At 34.7% G+C, this 20840-nt stretch overlaps 1 protein-coding gene across 1 annotated transcript; it reads left to right on the top strand.

Moving 5' to 3' along the window:
* The first annotated feature begins 507 nt into the window (after positions 1 to 507).
* On the top strand, positions 508 to 19319 carry LOC115446896 (proton-associated sugar transporter A). The gene is made up of 9 exons (XM_030173725.2): positions 508 to 1230; positions 2751 to 3013; positions 3872 to 4111; positions 10340 to 10441; positions 10799 to 11043; positions 12864 to 13064; positions 14084 to 14214; positions 16658 to 16832; positions 18454 to 19319. The coding sequence occupies exons 1-9, from the start codon at positions 1025 to 1027 to the stop codon at positions 18670 to 18672; spliced, it is 1782 nt and encodes a 593-aa protein (XP_030029585.1). The 5' UTR covers positions 508 to 1024; the 3' UTR covers positions 18673 to 19319.
* The last annotated feature ends 1521 nt before the right edge of the window (positions 19320 to 20840 follow it).

The raw sequence follows: 20840 nt of genomic DNA, 5'->3' as shown, positions 1-20840 counted from the left end.
CAGTTTGTTTATATACGACCGTATTGGATACAATCGCCGGGACGCAATAAGCGTAATCCCTGGGGCGGCGGTCCAGGAAATATAATGTTAGAAGCGGCAGCTTAAACGTTTTTATTTTAATTTTTATTTAAGTGATTACATATTTGAGTTTTGAGTGGTTGGAAATTACTGTCTTGATTTATTTTCTCAGGAGATGGTGATTAAGCAAGTTTTAATCGCCTAATTCAGCGAAATCTTTGTTACTGTGGCGCTTCATCAGGGGCAACTTGCTCGCGTTTTTATGCTGGTGTAAAATTAATAATACTTATAATTAAATCGACTACCAAAATAGATGTTGGTTTTTGGATGATTTTAAATAATATTAGAATGGATGTCTTAAAATTTATACTTTGAACATGGCTTTGAACTTTGCATATTTACGTTGAATAAGTGACATCTTGAATAAGACATACTTACCTATTATAAAAGTTCATCGTACGACTTTATCTTTAATATTATCCCGAAAACTGTGAAAATTCCGATTTACTTCCCGAACTGATTTATTTTTTCATTTTAATAAGAATATGTCACTTCCAGCATTATATGATGCGTAGATTGGTCAGTGGTTGGGCGGGCGGCGAGCGAGGGCGGCGCGCGCGCTCCAGTCCGCTTCCGCCGTCCGGTGCCTTACCAACTTCCAGCCGCTTCGCAACCAACACTTCGCGTCAAATCATCTCTCATTATAAACTTCAGCCACAGTTTAAAGTTCAATAGTGATCTTGCAATTTTAAATTGTTTTCGTACTCTTTGTTTATTGCTGTTTTTGTTAACAGATTTTCTTGAAAATATAATTATTAATCCCAACTTGTTCTGTTTTAAGTTACAAAACTTCGTGATAGGAGTTGGTATTCAATCAATACAGTGTATTGACAGATCAAATCACTTAACAGTAATAAAATTCTAAGCAAGTTAGATCAATAAGTAAGCGAGGACAATGATATAACATTTAAAATAAAACTCCAAAAGTTGGAAGGTGGTAAATATCATGGCGGATAAACTCCACGAGTACCAAGGACTGACCGGGAGGTTTCATTGTGCCCGGGATCGGTATAAGGAACGCTGGTCCCAGTGGAAAGAGCAGCACCCACGAGGGATCAGGGAGGTGTTCGCCGAAACGCTTTTCGGTATCCCTAACTCTGATGATCCGCCCGAAAGAGTCTGGCAGGATAGCGAGTACAGTGATATCTTCAGGTGAGATTGTATAGTTGAGTCGCTTTACACGATTTTTTTAAACTTGTACATTAATTTCGTCCGCCTTATTGGATGTGAGAGAGTATGTGAGATATTTGTTTCCGTCAATGTTGGTTCACAGTGGTACGCTTTTATTAATATTTATCTTTGCAAAACAAATAACAAAGTTAATAATTAAATTCGAGATAGCAATGAATGTTAATTAGAATTAATTTAGTAGTCAATCCATTCGCCTTGTTTTGCCTACTATAATAATTGTAAACTACTGAGCACTTGAGCCTGCTCCTAGGCGGGCACTTCAAATTAATATAGGATTTCCAATATCAACGCCTTTGTTAATTAGGATTGGAATTTATGCCCATTAATTAATTTGTTCATATAAGAATATTTTCTAACGGTCTTTTTCAATAAATAACCCCAATGTTCGATCCAACCAAATAAGGATTAAACCAATCAAATTAACTCATTTGTAACCATGTAGTTAAAACTTTGTTCTGATTGGTCCATTTTCACGACGGGTAACAAAACGATAGAAATCGTTTATTGAATGCGGCGTTAAGTCGAATGTAGGTAAATGGAGTTTTACGTCGAAATAAAGAATACTAACTTATTTAGCTTGTTTTGATACAATTTAACAAAACCATTTCACCATGATATAGTCTTTCAAAGCCAAGGTAAATTTAAACTAAAGAGAAATCTCTGGGACCAGTGTGTTACATTATAATGTTTAATGCTTTCCTTTCAAGGTTTCTTTATTTATGTCCCCTTCAATTAATTTATATATATATATATATTTGTAAAAGTTACAGTAATATCATGATTAGCCTAATCAAAATCTTTAATATTACGGGTAAGGCAGCAGAATACGCACATATCGTGTCTTTGCTTTTGGGTTAATCTGGATATAACAATGTCTTAAATACTTATTTGATTATAATATGTTACGTAAGTTTCTATATACATACGGACACAGGAAACCTTTCAAGCTGTAATGATAATTATATTTATAGTGCCAACTATAGAAACATAATGGGACGGCGCGGCGTTCCGATTAAATTGTGTATTTTGTTTTGGAGCTGGGGCCTTATTCTCTATCACGCGCGTTATTTAAACAGTGTGTAACAAGCACGTAATACAACGCATCATGTTTAGGACTATAGAAATTTGGCTTACAGAATACCATTCCACGCACATTTCTCGAAGATAACATGACACGGCCGCGTTACGCGTTTACACAATAAGGGCTCTGAGTTGTCAATGATCGTGTCGCCTGGGTTAAATTCGGATATAAATCAACAGTTAAAATTCAAAGAATAAACTACTAAACAATTGATCCGTTAAATAAGGTATCAACCGATGGAACATAAGACTGCAACTATTAAACATTTTTTTCGTTCAGGTGTTTTTATATGTTCACGTTGTATTATTTTACGAATAAATTTTATCTAATGACTTAAATCTGCTCTTATCTTCCTTCAGTTTATAATATAGCCAAGCATAATTGTATTTTGTTGTTTTAGAAGGAAAAGCAGGATTGAATTAATGCGTATATCAGCAGCTGTGATGGGCATCGAATTCTCGTACGCGGGTGAAACAGCGTTCGTCTCTCCAACACTGCTGCAGATTGGCGTGCCGCACCACCAAATGACATTAGTGTGGGCATTGTCCCCCTTAGTAGGATTCTTCATGACGCCTCTACTGGGGTCTTTGAGCGACAGATGTAGACTGAAATTTGGCAGGAGAAGGCCGTTTATCATTCTTATGTCCGTCGGAGTGTTTTTGGGTAAGAATAGTTATTGGTATCAAAAGATATTTGTTCTAATTTTATAAATAATACTAAGACAGAAAGAGGCGCCTTTTGGAAAAGGTAGATTAAGACAAAAATAAAACGCACCCTCGCCTTTATTGTATTTCCATATAACGTATAATTACATGTAAATAACAAAATAAAATAAAATAATATGTTTTTTGTTAAAAAGTCTTTAATAGGGTCATCTTCTCCCTTAAAATATAAATATGCATTTGCCGTACTATTACAAACTTAACAAATAGGCCATTAAATAATAGTTTGTAAATATGACATAGGTACCTATCTTAACTACTATAGATTGCATGACAATATGTGACTACATACTCCTACTTTAAAGAACTACGTATTAAATAGTTAACTAAATATCTTACCAAAATGCTTTGCACTAAAAATAGCTTACTAAACAATATCATCGTGACCTTTAAACCGGGCTAAAATTAGACTAAACTAATCTATTGAGGATTACTGCTCTAAGACCGATTTGATTATACTCACGCTGCGTTTAATTGCCAATTGGTTTTTGAGTAAGACATCCAAAATAATGCTCCGCATTAAAATTTTGCAGATGCGTATGTGAGAAATATTTACTACTTATAATATTTAACATGTCATATAACATAATACGTTATTCTATTAATAATTAAAATTGAGATTAAGGTATTTTATAACTTACAAATATATGATAAATGTAAACAGACATAATATTTATTACTGTGAATAAAATTTATAGACATTAAATGTATAGGCAATATATAACATTGCTAAAAGTACACTTTTAATGACACAACTTCAGTTATTACTCAAACATCTAAACCACGTTCATATTTACAGGTTTGATCCTGGTACCAAACGGGGAAGCTATAGGTTACGCGCTAGGAGACGAAGGTCCCGTCAACAGAACACAAGTACCAGCCGTTCTAGGACCAAGAAGTTCAGCTTTAGAACAGGCTGAAGGCAACCATCATCCTTGGGGTGTACTCTTTACAATTTTGGGAACAGTACTTTTAGATTTCGATGCCGACGCTTGTCAGAGCCCAGCGAGAGCTTATCTTCTTGATGTGACTGTACCAGGTTAGTTGTCATTAATGTTGTTGTAGCAAGGAGCTGTTCAATTATTACCACCTCCGCATGTAACGTTACGTAACGTTTTCCTGTACGCTCCCCTCCGCCCCTAAAAAAGTTATATAACTCTAAAATTATATTTTTATTATTTTTATTATTATTTTTTTAAAATAAAAACTCCAATGTTACATAATGCGTTGTACGAACCCCCCTCGCGCGCCTGTAACGCATCGAAACGTTTTACAAGACCCCGCCTCCCCTCCAAATTGCGTTACGTAATACTTGAACGGCCCCTAAGATGATTTTGTGGATGGGAATCCTAGCGTTGACAATTTCATGGCTGTTGCAATCTACAAACATTACCCTACATAATTGCTGGCTAAGATTTAATTTATTTGATCTGTTCAAAATTTGGGTTCACCCAAAGCTCAAGCTATGCAAAACAATGATTTGATTAACAACTAATATATTTCGTATAGGAATCAGTCTTTTACTGCTTTTAGTATCTGTGAAGCAATGTACTCGTATCTAAACTAATATAATAAAGCTGAAGTATACTTTGTTTGAACGCGGCTATTTGTAAATCTGCTACTAGGCCAATTCTGTGGTTTTTTTAATATGTATTTAATGTAATAAGAGTATTTTAGGTTATATTTAATTCCGGGAACAAACTTTTTCTCGTGTAGGCCCGCGTGCTCAAACAATTTGTGCTATAATTAGAACTTCATAATTCGGGATTGCGAAAAAACGGAGAGTACACGTTAATCTCCACGACTTTACTTCTTAGTTGGAAATTCCCCAACAGCCTTGCACATTGAGGATGTTAGAGAGAGTAATAGTCATCAGGATAACATACATTTCTCGCACGACTAGCGCGACTACTGCTACTGCTGTGTTCTGTATGCCTCCCAATGGACCCCATAAGTCCCTTTTTGCTTATAATTTATTATATTACTCACTAAACAGATTACAATTGCTACAAAAATGTACATACGATATGGTTTTGCTCTTATCCCTCAACTTACTAAACTTTGTATTGTCACTATCATTTTCAACAATATAACTGTCCTTTTCATTTGACCTGCTAACATAAACAATGATAGGGAAGTAATTGTAGTGACGAGGTGAACAACACATACCACTCATCTACAGACGATTTAAAGTGGAAGTGCTAACATCAATTATCTTTTACTCAGGCATGTAATAAAGGTTATAGGAAATAGATTTTGCGTTCCTTATCCTTTGGTTTGTAAATACCTACAAAATAAAAATGCCTAAAAATATTCACTGATCGTTTGGCGGGAACGGATCTGTTTAAAACTGACACAGATAAGGGTATTCGTCAACTAATCTGAATAAATAACAAGGATGTATTCAGTACTTTTAAAAACAAATATGCAGGCATTTAAACGATGTCATAAAATTTCATTTTTACTATGTAATTTAAAATAAATACACAATTAATTTTGAAAAAACTACGATGCCGATAATAACGCCCCTAAAACTTTCTTTTCATAGGTTATATATACTAATAAGTTAATAAAATGAAATTTCATATTTTGTTCATTATCTTTAGTGTAACTTTATTGTACGTAAATTGTTCTAGAAAAAATGATAATGTCAATTTGAGCCAAACATTGTTTCTTACACATTGTCATATTATAAAGATGTCGGTTCACAGCATCATACAATCAGCCGGAAGCTGTATTTAGTATTAGTCATTACGTACTCTTGTGGATAAGATTTTAGTTTAAGATGATAAGCTTATCGTAGATATCATTTATTTAAGAGAAATAAACCAAGATTATAAAAGAAAACTCTATTACCAATGGAATAGAGAAGCAACCAAGTTGCCCTAACTAGATAATGTAATTGTGTCCCACCCCAAAAATCAGATTACGTGTCTGTCCTTACACGATTAGGTACAATTAGGTATCTGAATTACGTGCTCCACTGAAATAATCTCAAAATAGAACACTCAAACGTTGTACAGCTACAATGGACTCGGCAAACTCGTAAATATTGTGAATAAACTTATTATCTTACTTTATTTATTTAATTTACTGAATCACACGCTGCGTTACGCATTTAATTTTTACTCCGAAGTAATCTTCGCTGTCAACATTGATGTTTACAGTTTTGTGATCCGAAATGATATTCCTCACGCGGAATCCTTAACCTAGTTTAATTGATACACTGGATTTAACTCAATATTTGTACGTGTCTACGTCACGGCATGTGACTGTGTGTTTTTGTCATTTTTCCGACGGCAAAGACTGATGAACCACACAGCAAGCCTTCTTTATCAGCATCGCGTCTAGGTGTGATTGATTTATCTCGGCTTATATATTTTGGATTTTCCACGCCACAAAAAGTAATTAATTTAACTTTTGTTGCTGACTTGTGATTGTTTGAAGAACAGTATGGCTATGTTAATGCCCGGAATAATTTTAAAATAATTCGCAACTGTCATATTTTTTATGTTAATTAGCAGTAGCGATTTATTGTGTTCTATCTAAATAGGTGCAGGAAATGTAATTAGCTTAGGATAGTCCTTACTATAACATACCTAAGAACATACCTAATAAGGGTTAACCGTTTTTTTATCGCAGGGAAAAACGCCTTATCGCTACCACCATTTGGAGAGTGAGTGTAACAGTTATGTTGGTATCATCGGTCTTACGGCCCAATGTCACTCGGGAATATAGCATCATCCGAGCGAGCATTGCACCGTCTCCCTAATCTCTGTATACCGTACACTGCATACCAACTAAAACCCATGGTGGCCTCCTTCGGCGCATTTGGGACGTATAGCGGGTACCGCATTGCAGCACCTCTCTAATTGAGGCGCTAAGATGCTCCCATACACTAAAGGACGCCTTTGACGTCTATATCGGGAGACCGACTATCCGCATTATCGTCCACCTCGAAGGCGCTGTAATCGAGCGAGCAGGCCCCCACTGCTCGCCCCGCGACCCTCTCTAAGCCCCAATTAGTCGCTTCTTAAGTCAGGCAGAGGGGATCTTGGCGGAATTCTCTACATGCTCCCCAGCCACAGGACACAATTAGGGTAAACTTTAACTACAGTTAGACAGACATGTCAATTGCTTCAAAACTAATGAGCTATATATTTGATATAACTGATCCGTTGATTTTGAATCGGGCCGCTGCTTCGAAGGTTAAGCATCGAGATATGTTTAATTAGTGATAACTAGTAGCAAATGGAACGGTTGGATGTTATAATAATAGTTTCTGCTCGTGGGTTCGCCCGCATGAAAGTCTTTCTGGGATAAAAGTCCCGCTATATATTTTCCCCGGGATAAAAATGTCCTTGCCAGGGTCAAGCTATCTCCATACTAAATTTCATCGAAATCCGTTGATAATTTTTGGGTTTATAGTGCCCAGACAGACAGTCGTGGCGACGAACTTTGTTTTATAATATGTAAGGATGTAAGGATTATTTAAATATACAAATTATTACGTAGAATATGATTGGTAACGTTGATAAATATATTTTCGAAGTAGAGATGCGCTGTAGACAATTGCAGCGAAATACAATATGAAATGACAATAGAAAATTCATGTTTTAGTTAATAGACATAATTGACTAAAACATCAATTTTTGGCTAGTCAGGAAACCTCACAGGAAACACAGTTTGCTGTTGAGATGCGTGTGACGTATGCAGTTATCAAAGACACGAAGAACCTCCCCCTGCCTCTTCGAAAAAATCCTTCTTCTTTCCCTCAACAGCGTAACTGCATCCATAATTTTTCGATAATTATGAATGTTGTTGGGTAGCAAAGATTACTTTATATTAGGTAATCTAATAGCTTGTTTCCTTACAAATAAAAAAATATATTTACGATTAGCATATTTCCAAGTGACATTGTAAATTGATTTACCTGCCAGTTATTGTATCCGTTATGATATGAGCAGATTGATTGTTCAATTCGATTATATTGGATTTTTCGTTTCGTTTTATATAAATCCTTTTATCTTTTCAACAATACATCAGCAAACTCAGTTTTTGAATTTTTTTTCCTTTTTACGTTTCTAGATATTTATCCAGTGGTCACTCACGAGGACTTCAGTGGTCTTTAAGAATTAAGTAGGCAACTCCGGCAGTATGTTCAGTAACAGTTATTATCGATAATTTTATGAAATTAATAAGATTTATAACATGCATGTAGATGTAATATGAAATTGTATCGTACAGTGTTATATCAATATTTACAATGTTTGAGTTCTTTATAATACTTGCGCATACACGGAGTGTGTTAATCAAACATAGGCGACACCGCGCGTCGCCGAAGATCGGAAGTTTGCTTGTTTTAGCTACTCCATTTGGGACATATATGCGCCAAAACTAACATTTGATGTTCGCAAATATTTAATGTATTTGAGAAAATACTGTAGTTTTGGTAAAGGAGATTGTGTGGAACTGTAATTGATAAATGTCTTACTAGATAATAGAGCTGTTGTATGCGCGGTCTCGTTTGGATAGTGTAACATCGCACTGTCTATTTCTTTCAAGTATTTCTTCACTTTCGTATATTCAGTATATAAAACACCGTAACCCTAGTGATAATATTTTTAGGTGGGGATATTAAGTCCTATTTATGTTATTCAATTGTAAAAATAAGTGACGCCAAAATTACTAATTATTAGTAGTAGAGAGTAGACATGTGTATTTTAAATTGTAGATATTAATATTTTGTTTTTCACGGTTATATTTTTTATATTTTTTTAGATCGGAGATTGTTTTTTATATATTGTATCAAGTATAATCTAGCTAGGATAATTACCGGGAATCATAAGACGTAACATCTAATGATGAACAGCGTAGTGGTATGCAGTGTGTGTTAATTGAAAGTTCTGGATGATGTCGCTGTGGTTAATGGGTGCTTGTGTCACCATTAGAAGACATTGTATATTGTTAGCGTTTTTATATTCTAGATTTCTCTGGAAATTCTTTTGCCATTCTACATAAATTATGATGGTATGATTCATTAAAAATTAACAACTAGTTAGAACATTAAAAATGGCCATGACTATAACAAATAATTACAAGCGACTTCAGTTTTTATTATGTTCCCAAAATTATTTTTTTCTTACTCTACATCGTAAATTAAACCTGTACAAGCAATTATGTAGGCCGCCAAGACAATGGTGACTGATACTACTATCTCACTTTGTCAACGTCGCTTATTTCATGTTATCAAATTATGGCTCTTAAAATCTATATCTAATTTTAACATTGTAGGGCTGCCATCCTAATCACTTCTCGTGATATTGGCACTAGGTACCCATATAATTCTGACCAATATGCTTATCGTATTACAAATAATTATTGTATAGATCTGTAATAATTGTCCAATGTTGTGTCTTACAAGGTTGAGTGACACTTTCCGATAGAGGAAAAGAGACAAAATATTGTATAACTGTTCCAGACATATACAACGTTTATTAGTAAAGCCTATATAATTTATGGCGCTTCGTAGAATCTGTCATGTTGTATCCGAAAAACTACCCTATTATTAAATTAATAACTGCTTTAGCAACAAACTTTTTAAGCGGCGATAGCCTAGTTGGGTGTGGAACGGACTGCCAAGACGAATGTCCGCAGGTTCAAATCCCAAGTGCACACACCTCTGACTTTTCTAAAATCATGTGTGTATTCTTTGTGAATTTATCGTTCGCTTTAACGGTGAAGGAATCGTGAGGAAACCTGCACATCTGAGAAGTTCTCTATAGGAATTTCGAAGGTGTGTGAAGTCTACCAATCCACACTAGGCCAGCGTGGTGGACTAAGGCCTAATCCCTCTCAGTAGTAGAGAAGGCCCGTGCTCAGCAGTGGGCAAGTATATAATACAGGGCTGATATTATTATTAGCAACAACAACAACTGTTAGTTCTATAGTAGCATGTATACAGTCTTAATTATAAAAATTTCGTAAAGCTATGCTGAGTTAAAACACAAATTTACTCGATCAGCTGTAAGTCAAAACCCGCCATCTTGCCTTTATAAGGTTTAAACTAAAAAACCGGTGATATTTTAGACAGCTATTTTAACAATTCTTAACCACCTCTAATGCTAAAACAAGTTTATAAGTAAGAGTGTTAGCCGCAGAACAATGACAAGCAGTAAAGTGTTTCCAGGCAACAATTTGGCAGCGTCTGGCGTCTTAATGGCGAAGGTCAAGTTTTATGATTAAGTGCAAAATGTTTCCATTACAGAGGACCACGCTAAGGGCCTAAGTACGTTTACCGTAATGGCCGGACTAGGCGGTTTTATGGGATATGCACTCGGCGGAATCAACTGGGACGAAACTAAATTAGGTAAATCATATTTTTGCCGGCGTCGCATAATTTCGTATAAATTTCTAGTTTCGTTTAGCTTTATTTATCTAATGATATTTCATCTTGTATTACTTAGTAAAGGTTTACGCGTAAACAGTTTATTATTGTGATTTCACATGTAGGTATATGATACGCAATATTTTAAAGGTAATACCCGTACTGTAATATACAATTACTTGAACTTCAATATTCGTATCTCAGTTCAATAAATATTTTGAAATGTTATAACAAAGGTATTTAATTGGAGTTAAATAGTACAATGCAATCTTTGTTAAATTTGTATCACCTTTTATAAGTCATTTCGTACGATTTATTAAGTCAACGTATTATTTATAGGCGAAATATTCGGGGGTCATGTAAGAGCGGTTTTTTCGTTGATAACAATAATATTTGTCATATGCGTTACCGCCACCGTGACCAGTTTCAAAGAGATCCCCTTGGATGAGCTGAACGAACAGGAGGAGTTCAGAAAAATGGCACATAGTGAAAGGGTTCAGGAAAGTTTCGACGAAGACTCTACTATGGAGAAAAATGGTATCAAAAAGGAGAATTCTGGATATGGAGCTGTGGAGCAAAGTGAGGTAAGAATTAATAATTTATAATTCTAATTTAGTATTAAAATACTGGTTGCTCATCTCTGTCTGGGTTAAAAATTCATTGCAGTGGGTTATGGGCACGTGGAGAAGGAAGGTTTATATATAATAAAAAGATTAGTGAGAAATAAAAATCAAAAATTACTCTGAAATCTAGATACAATATAAATATTTTTTTAGTTTGGGTTTTTTTATCAGACTGTATTAAAATAAAAGTGATATCATAGGTACATAAATAACTAGGTATCTTATTTCAACTGTAAATAATTTCAAAGAAACGAACATGACACTACGGAACTCGGTAAGCTTGTTTAAATAACAAAAAATAATGGAAAAGTTGAAGTATTTGTTTTGTAAAATATATAGTGGGGATGTTTATCATTTTTCATTATCATTATCATTGTTCACTTGTAAGGGATTTAAACTGTAATTTGTAGGTAGTTTTTAGAAAATTTGGGATACAAACTGTTGATTACATTGGAATGATGTCAATTTAATATTGATGAAGATATTTTAAATCATTTAAGATCTGCAGTGTTAAGACTTTGTTTTTTAACACGATGAAATAAGAAATATAATATTTTTGCCGGATTCGCCGGTATAAATCGACTAAGACCCCGCCATTCGACTCTCTCTCCCTAATGTCGTGGGTCGCAGGGAGCGCAAGAGCATGCAACCGCAACTCTCGCAAAAGTCGGCTCCTCAGCAGAGCCTGTTGCCATCCAAGAAATGAGACCATGGCAAAATCACAGGCGTGTATATAATACGGAATACTGCACGCCAGCCTCTTAGGCATTATTTGCCAATAGCGGATCGCCCGCCCGCCACCAAAAGCAGTATTGAGGCTTGCTACTTAACAAAGTGGTTAATGTACTAGCTAAGTAGGCTGCGGCAAAACTGTTCCACTGATATTGCCAATGTCTATGAGCGGCGGATCGCTCACAATCAGGTTGATCCTTAGCTTGTTTGGCTGTGTAGGTTAAGCTACAAATGTAAAAATGACCGTCACCCAATTAGGACAGTAGGATACAAATCATTAAACGTCTAATAGTTATTTGCTTATACATAATTTAGTAAACTGTTGGCTAATAAACTCTACAGAATATTTATTATTTGCAGTCAGATTTTCTAACCCAATATTTTACATACAAAATTAGAAAGAATGCAAATTAATGAAATGAAATAAGAAATTACTAAGTAATTTAAATTCAAACACGATTACTTATAGTTTTTGTATTACAATTAAAAGTTGACAGACACTTTTTTCTAAAATTCGTCACTTAAGATGTCAGTTAAAACTTTTTTATAGTTTTAAAAGTATAGACAACACAAAGTAGACGCTTTTATTTAAAAATATTCAGTCAACCAGAATTTATTCCTTAATGACACAAAGTATTTTACAACCTCACAGATAACAAATTTGAAACACATTAAATGAAATTATAACAAAACATTCTTCTTACTTACGTATAACTATGCTAAAACATCAACAAGGGGTAATAGAAATAAAAAGCGACAACGTCGTCTTGTCACTTTAAGTTCTGAATGGATTTAAACTGAGCTGTAAAACGCATATAACACCGATATATTCAGACTAAAATATCTTTAAGAATAATTATCTGCCGATGAATAGCTTCTTTGTCATTATTTACCCATTCCAAATATCAATAATAGTAAGTGAATTGAATTTAAGACGGCAAAATTAAATACAATCTTACGCTGGCGTTTAACGTGGTGGTTAATGTAAAATAATTTTCTTTCCTTTCTTTTTTTGTTAACTTGGTAACCATTACATTATCTAATTACAGGGTGACATTACTCTAACAGTTCCTGAGAGTGGACATGGCGAACATCTCTCGCTTCGTCACTACCTTCGCTCCATAGTCGTAATGCCAAAAAGTCTACGCGTGGTCTGCCTCACTAATCTGTTCTGCTGGATGGCTCATGTGTGCTATTCCTTGTATTTCACTGATTTCGTCGGAGAATCAGTCTTCGGTGGCGACCCTGCGGTATGTTATAGAACAAATATATCTCATCGAGTATTTTGTTTTATTTATTTTTCTCTATAAGTATTAGATGACACCCCTGTTCACCTCAAGTACTTAATGCCATTATAATATATATTACAAATCCGAGATCGTGTAAAATTGGCATGAATGGATAAAATAAATGTTAATGCACCCAGTTATTGCTATAATTTGAGAACCATCGACCGATCGACAATACGAGTCTGAATTATATTTGAGTTAATAAGATGAGGCGAAATATAGGAAAGAAGATGGCCCTTAAAATATTTTACTATCCGACAAATTCTTTGAAATTCAAAGAACCATTTAATATAAATAACTTTAATAATTTACTACATCTTGTTGGAAACATTAACATTTATTTGATTAAGTGTTTGATAGTTAAATTACTTCGCCTGTGTGATGTGAGTGAAGTCGAAGTTCTTGATCTATTAGCATATTTTATCGGATAACACAATGTAGGTGCTTGCACTAACATTCACGTCTAAACATTGTGGTTGCAAGGCGTCAATTTCACGACCAAGGGTTAGAATATTAAGTGTGAAATGATATAATTCGCTATAAGAGTTCAATTGTGTTTGGCTATTGTTTGTATATCATTAATTAATAAAATTAATATATCATTAATAGAAAGTTAATTGTTTTGCTTACATCTTGGTATAATGCTCTATGCTGTTATATGCTACTAAATGAAAAATGTAAAATGTAACCAATAATATTATGTTAATCCTCCTTTCATTTAATTCGAGTTGTAATCGTCCCTATATTAGAGATTAAAATGCCTTCTTAGTTCGTTATTTTCTCTCCCGCTTTACTATAAGAGATGTGGGCAATTAATATTTCTGATACCTAATTATAAATAATACCTGTTTTAAAACGGCATTCATGCTAGACCTGGAATTATCGAAAATAAAATTGAATATAATTCAGAATGGAATTCCTGACCGAGCAAAAATTGTTCAATATGCTATTAGCTAACATTGCGTGCACTACTCTTGCAGGCGCCTGAGGGAAGTGAAAACCGTATAAACTACGAGGCTGGTGTGCGTTTCGGTTGTTGGGGCATGGCTATGTACTCTCTGTCCTGCGCTTGCTACTCTACTATCATCGAGAGGCTTATAAAGAGGTTTGGGTGAGTAAATTATGTTATATGAATTATCCGATTATATCATGGGACGAAATACATACGACTAGAAGTGAGTTGCGCCTCTGTCTAGCTCTCTTCTGGGATAAAAAGCGTGAATGTATGATGTTTTATAGTAGGCAGCCATGCAAATTGCGGCATAATATCGTTCTCTGTTTTCGATTTCGTTTATGCTAAGGTCCATAGTATTTACTGGTCAGAGATTTGGAAAAATGCTTACACGTGATAGAAAAAGTTAAAGTTGATGATATTGGTAAAAATAATAATAATGTTATATATGGTATAAACTAATCACAGAAAAACAGTAAAGGTGCTTGTATATAATTCTTAAATATGAATAAAATATCATCCAAGACTATGATTTTTATTACTCCAAAGTGTTTACCCAAGGTTAAAAGATATTCACAGAATTGAAAGATAATAAAGTCTCGGTAATCCATTTTTACACAAAACACGCACGATAAAATACGAGTCGCTTAATTTTAAACTGAATCATAGCTATTGTTTAGAATAGAAACACGTTAGTAGACGGTTAACAATGAATCACATTTCTGGAAAACATAAGTTATGATAAAGAAATATCATGTTTTTGTTTTTTTGCTTCTTAAGATCCAGCTACATAGACTTCTATTAATCATATAATATATACAATCCAGGTTAAAGAACCTAATCGAAGCTTTATGTCATATTAATTAAGATAGCAAAATCAGGGAGGTTTTTTTTTTCAATTACGAATGCATCGGGAACAGAAATTTCAAATTATACGTTCCTAATTTTACCCGTTACTTAATCTATATAATCTTTATATGTTTGGGGATAAAAACCGACAGTTATATTCTATTTAGATAGATTAAGAAGAAGATACATTTTTAAATAAACACGTAATATATAGGTATGTTTAGGTCGTATTTTCTGTACATAGGTATGGTTTATAGATATCTATATCAAAACTATACATTTGCTATGCTGCTATGGCGTGTGCTTGATTAATATAGCATTAGATTACACTGTATCATCGGTAGTAACTAATCTTGTCTATTTGACATCATTAATTGAGAAATCCAATAAATTAAAGCAGACAATAGTGCGTCGCGGCTTAACGTAACTGCCTCACCTTCTGCTTTGATAGATGATACAGTTTGTAATTAATTGTTGCCTATAATTTAAACTGTACTACAAACACAATTTCAGTTTATAAAGCCTATATTATAAGCCTGGGGTTAATTATTCTGAATGTAGACTAAAGTAAATATTTTGTAAGGCTGTTTTTTAGTGGTGTTGATACCCAAATGTAAATAAATTCAAGGAATCAAGGTTAAATGAAAAGCCAATCTTTATGCCAATAAGCGTTTGTAATTATTCGTTTTAACTCTTTGCCACCTCGTTGATCTAGTAAATGGTTAGTCAAGCTTTGGACCGGGAATTAGTGGACTCAAATACGACAAAGTACCCTGTGTTGGTTTTTGTAACACGAATCATGTGGTTCTGGATGTTAAAGCGGATGCTAACGTCAGACAACACGACGTCATTATCGAAAACTTTTCCCAACATGCCTAAAAATATGCTACACCGACCCCATATGGTAGAGTAGGTTAAGGGCAAGTAAAAGAAAAAAGACTATTGTTGAACTCATCACTATTCTGCAACTTTCTTTTTCTTTTCGTCTTTGTTAAATTAGTTAAGATTAAAAAAAAACATGATTAAAAATTCTTAAAGGTTATTCATTATCGAAAATATCTACCGGTAAGGCCTTAGGAAATACTAAATACCCTTCAACTTGCTACTTATCTAGCATATTTCCTACAAGTAACAAGATCATAACGAGCCTTGACTTTCAACTGCGCTTCCCGGTTGACACTCTACGGGTTTCTTACAGATTTAAAAATCAATACTTAACTCACCAGTCTGTGAATTAGTTGGTGGATTATAAATTAATCCAATAACTAAGCTGTTTTGTTAATCCGCTTGCACTAGTTATGTTGTGTTATGATATTCTTTTATGAGATCAGTCGTAATACCGAATTTGTCAATAGACAGTATAGACCGTGGCCTAGGGTTCCAACAGCCTAGTGGGCGCCACAGTTGTAACTGAAGACCTTTGTTTTTATTCCTGCAAAATAGCATCCGTCTGTAAGACATGCGGGGCGCCACAACGTCAGCGACCTGCAAAGACTTACTCAAAGACTCTACTATACTAAAGGAAGGGATAAATTCGGCACTGATGAACAGATCTTTCGCATGTTTGCCTGATCATAAACAATTGCCGTACATTCAAGAAAATCCTAGTTACCCTTATATCGAGACTCGATCGGCCGCCAGGATCAGTATTCAAGTAGTTTCGAGATTTTAGCCTTTACGAAGGATACCTAACGCAGCTACGCCATACTGCTGCTATTCAGCTCAGTAAATAAACACCGCTCTCCGATTACAGGGCTAAGAAGGTATACGTTGGTGGTCTCTGCACGTACAGTTGCGGGATGTTTCTTCTGTGTGCGCTGCGCGCGCCGGCCGCCGTCATTCTCTTCAGCTGGACTGCTGGAGTTATGTACTCCACGCTCTTCACCATGCCGTATTTGCTGGTCGCGCACTATCACGCTACTGGAATGGTAACTATGTATTAAGATATACTCGGTCTTGTTAGAATTCTCGTCATGAAGGTGTTCAGAGGCGTTTATATTTAAAATACATCTTCCATATATCTATTTATTTAATCAAAATATACTGACTGGACAACACATACCTTGAATGGAAGGCTTTAAGATATATTATTGCACACAGCTTCCAACAACGTAAGCAGCTGTAAATAACCTACGAAATGAATCCGAGCTAAGTGACCAAAAACTTAAAATAATTCTACCATTCAATAAACATACACAAAAACGAGCATTGCAAAAAAATATACACGTTTTAATAATGGTGATCGGAAATATACTTATATTTAAAATTATTTTAATTTATTAGATAAGAGACAACGCACACTGTACATTACAAGCTAAAGTAACACAACCCATTATCAAAGCCGATACTAATAACAAACTAACCTCAGGTGCGTTTATAGCATGAAATATTCACATTTATCCCTTTTGATGTGTGATTCGCATTATACAGTACAGCGAGTCAAAGTAAATGCTACTCGCGTATCTTTGTAATTAAACATAACTTGATGTCAAATGGATATATAATAATAGTTGGAAGAAACAGTGTCCGTTGATCTAGGTTTCTTGTTAGGATTATCAGCTTCTATTTTGTTTTTGAAAGATAAAAACTAAATGGAAAGATAGAACAATAAAAACGTTTGAATCTTATATACAGAATTCAAGTAGATTATTTTTGGTTTTATTTTATTTATATCCCGATTTAAGGAACTTTGTCGTGTTCTTACTTCTCTATGTCATTCCACACGTCTGTTTGATTAGTGCCTACTTATTTCTCCTCACTCTTTTAAAATACTTTATGAAGAAAACTCTAGTCGCTGGTGATAGAATATGTTTTACTTCCTGAAAGCGACCACCGTACACAAGGTGTTAAAACCCGCCATAGGAGCTACAGAATCGGCCTGTGTATATCCGGTTCCAACAGACAGGCATAATCATCTCTCGTCAGTCGACATTCTGTTAAACCTTCTACACCAGTGGTTCTCAAACTTTTTAAATGACGGAACCCTTTTGGGAAGCAAAATACTTGATGGAACCCTATTGAATTAAATTGTTGATACCAAACTTATGAGATATTGTACCAGCTATTGTACTTAACACATGTTTCTACAAATACAAATAAATAAATAAATAACGTTCATAGCGTTTTGCCTCCGCGCGGCCGCGGAGCGACCAGAGAGAGGTGTTTTGATTTTTTTTTCTAAATTCTTGCGGAACCCCGACAAAGGTATCACGGAACCCTAAGGTTCCGCGGAACACACTTAGAGTATAGCTGCTCTACACTTACCATGAGGTGCAGTGGGGTCACTTTGCCGAGTCCGTATGAAAAAAAAAATAGTACTCTCTGACGCAGGAGCCGACAATTATTAGACTGCATAGGAGTCGTAAGGTTCCACAACATTCACCTGTGGAGCCCTTTTTTGTCTGGATAGCAAACGTAACTTTTTCGTTAATACTATAAATAGGCATTCATAGATTTTACCATTAAACGATCAACTTCCTCTTCTTGTAATTCAGTTTCATAGAAACCTCATACTGTATAAATTATAAACAAACATATTACCACTTTTAGTGGGACAGTGCGGGCGGCGGCAGCGGTCAGGAACGCGGCATCGGCACCGACGTGGCGGTCGTAAGCAGCTGCGTGTTCGTGGCACAACTCCTGGTCTCCTTCATCATGGGCTTCGCTGTGAAGGCGTCAGGCTCCACTGCAGCAGTGGTTGCCGTCGCGGCCGCCCTAGCTGCTGCAGCTGCCTTCACTGCAACTAAGATTACGTATTTGGATCTATAATCATAATCTGTTAAAATCTATCTGTATATAAATGGTAGTAAAGTTTTAATACACTAACGTTATGCTTATAAATTTTGCGAAGGTAAATATAGTAAGTGACAAAGTGTAACCATGTTGTTAAATGTTTGCGAATTAACAACAAAAAATGTATAACTTAGGTTTAGGTGAAAAAAATATTCTATCCCAAAAGTAATTTTAAAGCCCCGGGCACTCAAAAACGTTATATATTTATTGAATTGAGTGTTCGTTTTAGTAGAAGTTATAACTCATAATGAAATTATGTATATTGTACAAGAAACATACATAATCATAGTTTTTATGCGTATACTTCAATATCGTAAATCTTCAAAATATATACCTTAAATTCGTACAAATTCTAAAGCACTATCAAAATATGTTAATCAGTAGATTTTCAGTAATAATATTTTATGTTTACTAATGATTATGTTTTATAAATAACATCGTAAGTTAGGTTCAACAAAACTTATTTCATTGTTTTTTTTTATGAATTTATTGGATTTGGGTCTGATGCGTTAAACAAGGTAAAGATTAAAAATATACGTGAGGTAAGGCATTTAATATTGGCATAATAATTGTAATTGAGATCACCTTATCATCGATCATTGTAACCATTTTTTATAGCGAAATCGATTTTAAATCCATCACCGACGGGCAGAGTTGAATGACCCGAATATTTATTTTTGGCAAAAATTTTACAACGTTACCTATCTTTGGTTGTTTGAGATTGGAGGATAGCCTAGTTGGAGTTGGAACGGACTGCCGAGATAAAAGTCCGCAAGTTCAAAACCCAAGGATCACACCTTTGACTTTTCGAACTTACCTGGGTTTTGATTATAATCAATTGTAGTTCCCTTTAACGGTGAAGGGAGCTATTTTGAGGAAACCTACATATATGATAATTCCCTAAAACATTTTCGAACGTATACGCAGTCTTCCAACCTTGACTAGACCAGCATGTTGGACCAAGGCTTAAATCCACACAATAATTATGGAGGCCCATGCTCTGCCGTGGGCACTATACGTAGTATTATTATTTCATCTCCTGTTTGAGCCATTCATATTGTGTACAGTAGGAACTGTGTTAAGGATGTCTAGTTACCATGATAGCCGGGAGTGGGTATTTGTCCTGTCTTTGATCTTAGAAACGGTTTTCGTCTGTTCTGCAGCCGTTTTCAATAAACGATCCCCATCTTAATCTTCAATCCGATTCCGAAAATTAACCAATCCAAACAACTCATTTGTAAGCATGTCAAGAAAACTTTGTTCTGGTTGGTCCATTTTAAAGATAGACCAAAAAAGCGATTGGGATTGTTTATTAAAAATGACGGTTATTCAGCGAATATATTCCAGATTTAGAATATCAGAAGCTATGGCGGAGTGAGACTGCTATGACAATGATTACAATTCGCTTTGCAAGAGCTCCGCTAGCCTTTGATGGTTAAACGAATTTAATTTCATGATGCTTATATCGGTCATGCTACTGCTAATGATTGGTGGTCGATTTTGCCATAACTACTATCTGGGTAGGATGTTGTTTGTTGGTCAATGTTTCTTATTTTAATCAGTTTCCATTGATATCACTATAGCAAATACTCAAATGACCGCAGTCTGTCAGTCCTTATGTCATGACTTATAGTAAATATCGTATGTAATTTTATCATTATTTGTTTAAACTCGTTATTAAAATTTTGATAGATCTTGAATATTTTAACTGCAATAAGGATTTAATGTATGTTTTTTTTTATTTATTTTTTTACAGTTATCAAAAAAAATATTGTGTAATAGATATTATAATAATTCATCTGTAAATAAGAAGAGCTTTGACATTTCATTTAGAAAATAAAACTTATTGCTTAGATATTAAAAACGGCGCATTGTTGTGTAGACAGTAGATATTGATACCTGGATGTCTAATAAATTATGTTGTGCTGTTGTCGGAAAACAGATAAATATTTTTGGCTATGTACTACATAATAGTGACAATATGAATACAATTTAGACCATCGTAGTGGTATATTTAAGCCTATGCATCTCAATGTTTGTGATATTATTTGTTTAGTGTAAAATAAAATATATTCACGTTAAAATGTTATCGTATTTAATTGTTCCTAATATTTATCATCTAATTAAGTAGCGTAGTTATATTG

This window comes from Manduca sexta, chromosome 20, assembly GCF_014839805.1.
Source record: "Manduca sexta isolate Smith_Timp_Sample1 chromosome 20, JHU_Msex_v1.0, whole genome shotgun sequence".
Taxonomy (NCBI): domain Eukaryota; kingdom Metazoa; phylum Arthropoda; class Insecta; order Lepidoptera; family Sphingidae; genus Manduca; species Manduca sexta.
Note: the sequence above shows the minus strand (reverse complement) of the source record. Positions and strands in the feature narration are given on the sequence as shown.

Excerpts from the sequence above, each read along its gene's own strand:
- LOC115446896 (XM_030173725.2), top strand. The coding sequence starts at position 1,025 with ATGGCGGATAAACTCCACGAGTACCAAGGACTGACCGGGAGGTTTCAT. Across the intron at positions 3,014-3,871 it reads GTCCGTCGGAGTGTTTTTGG|GTTTGATCCTGGTACCAAAC; the intron begins GTAAGAATAGTT and ends TCATATTTACAG. Across the intron at positions 11,044-12,863 it reads GAGCTGTGGAGCAAAGTGAG|GGTGACATTACTCTAACAGT; the intron begins GTAAGAATTAAT and ends ATCTAATTACAG.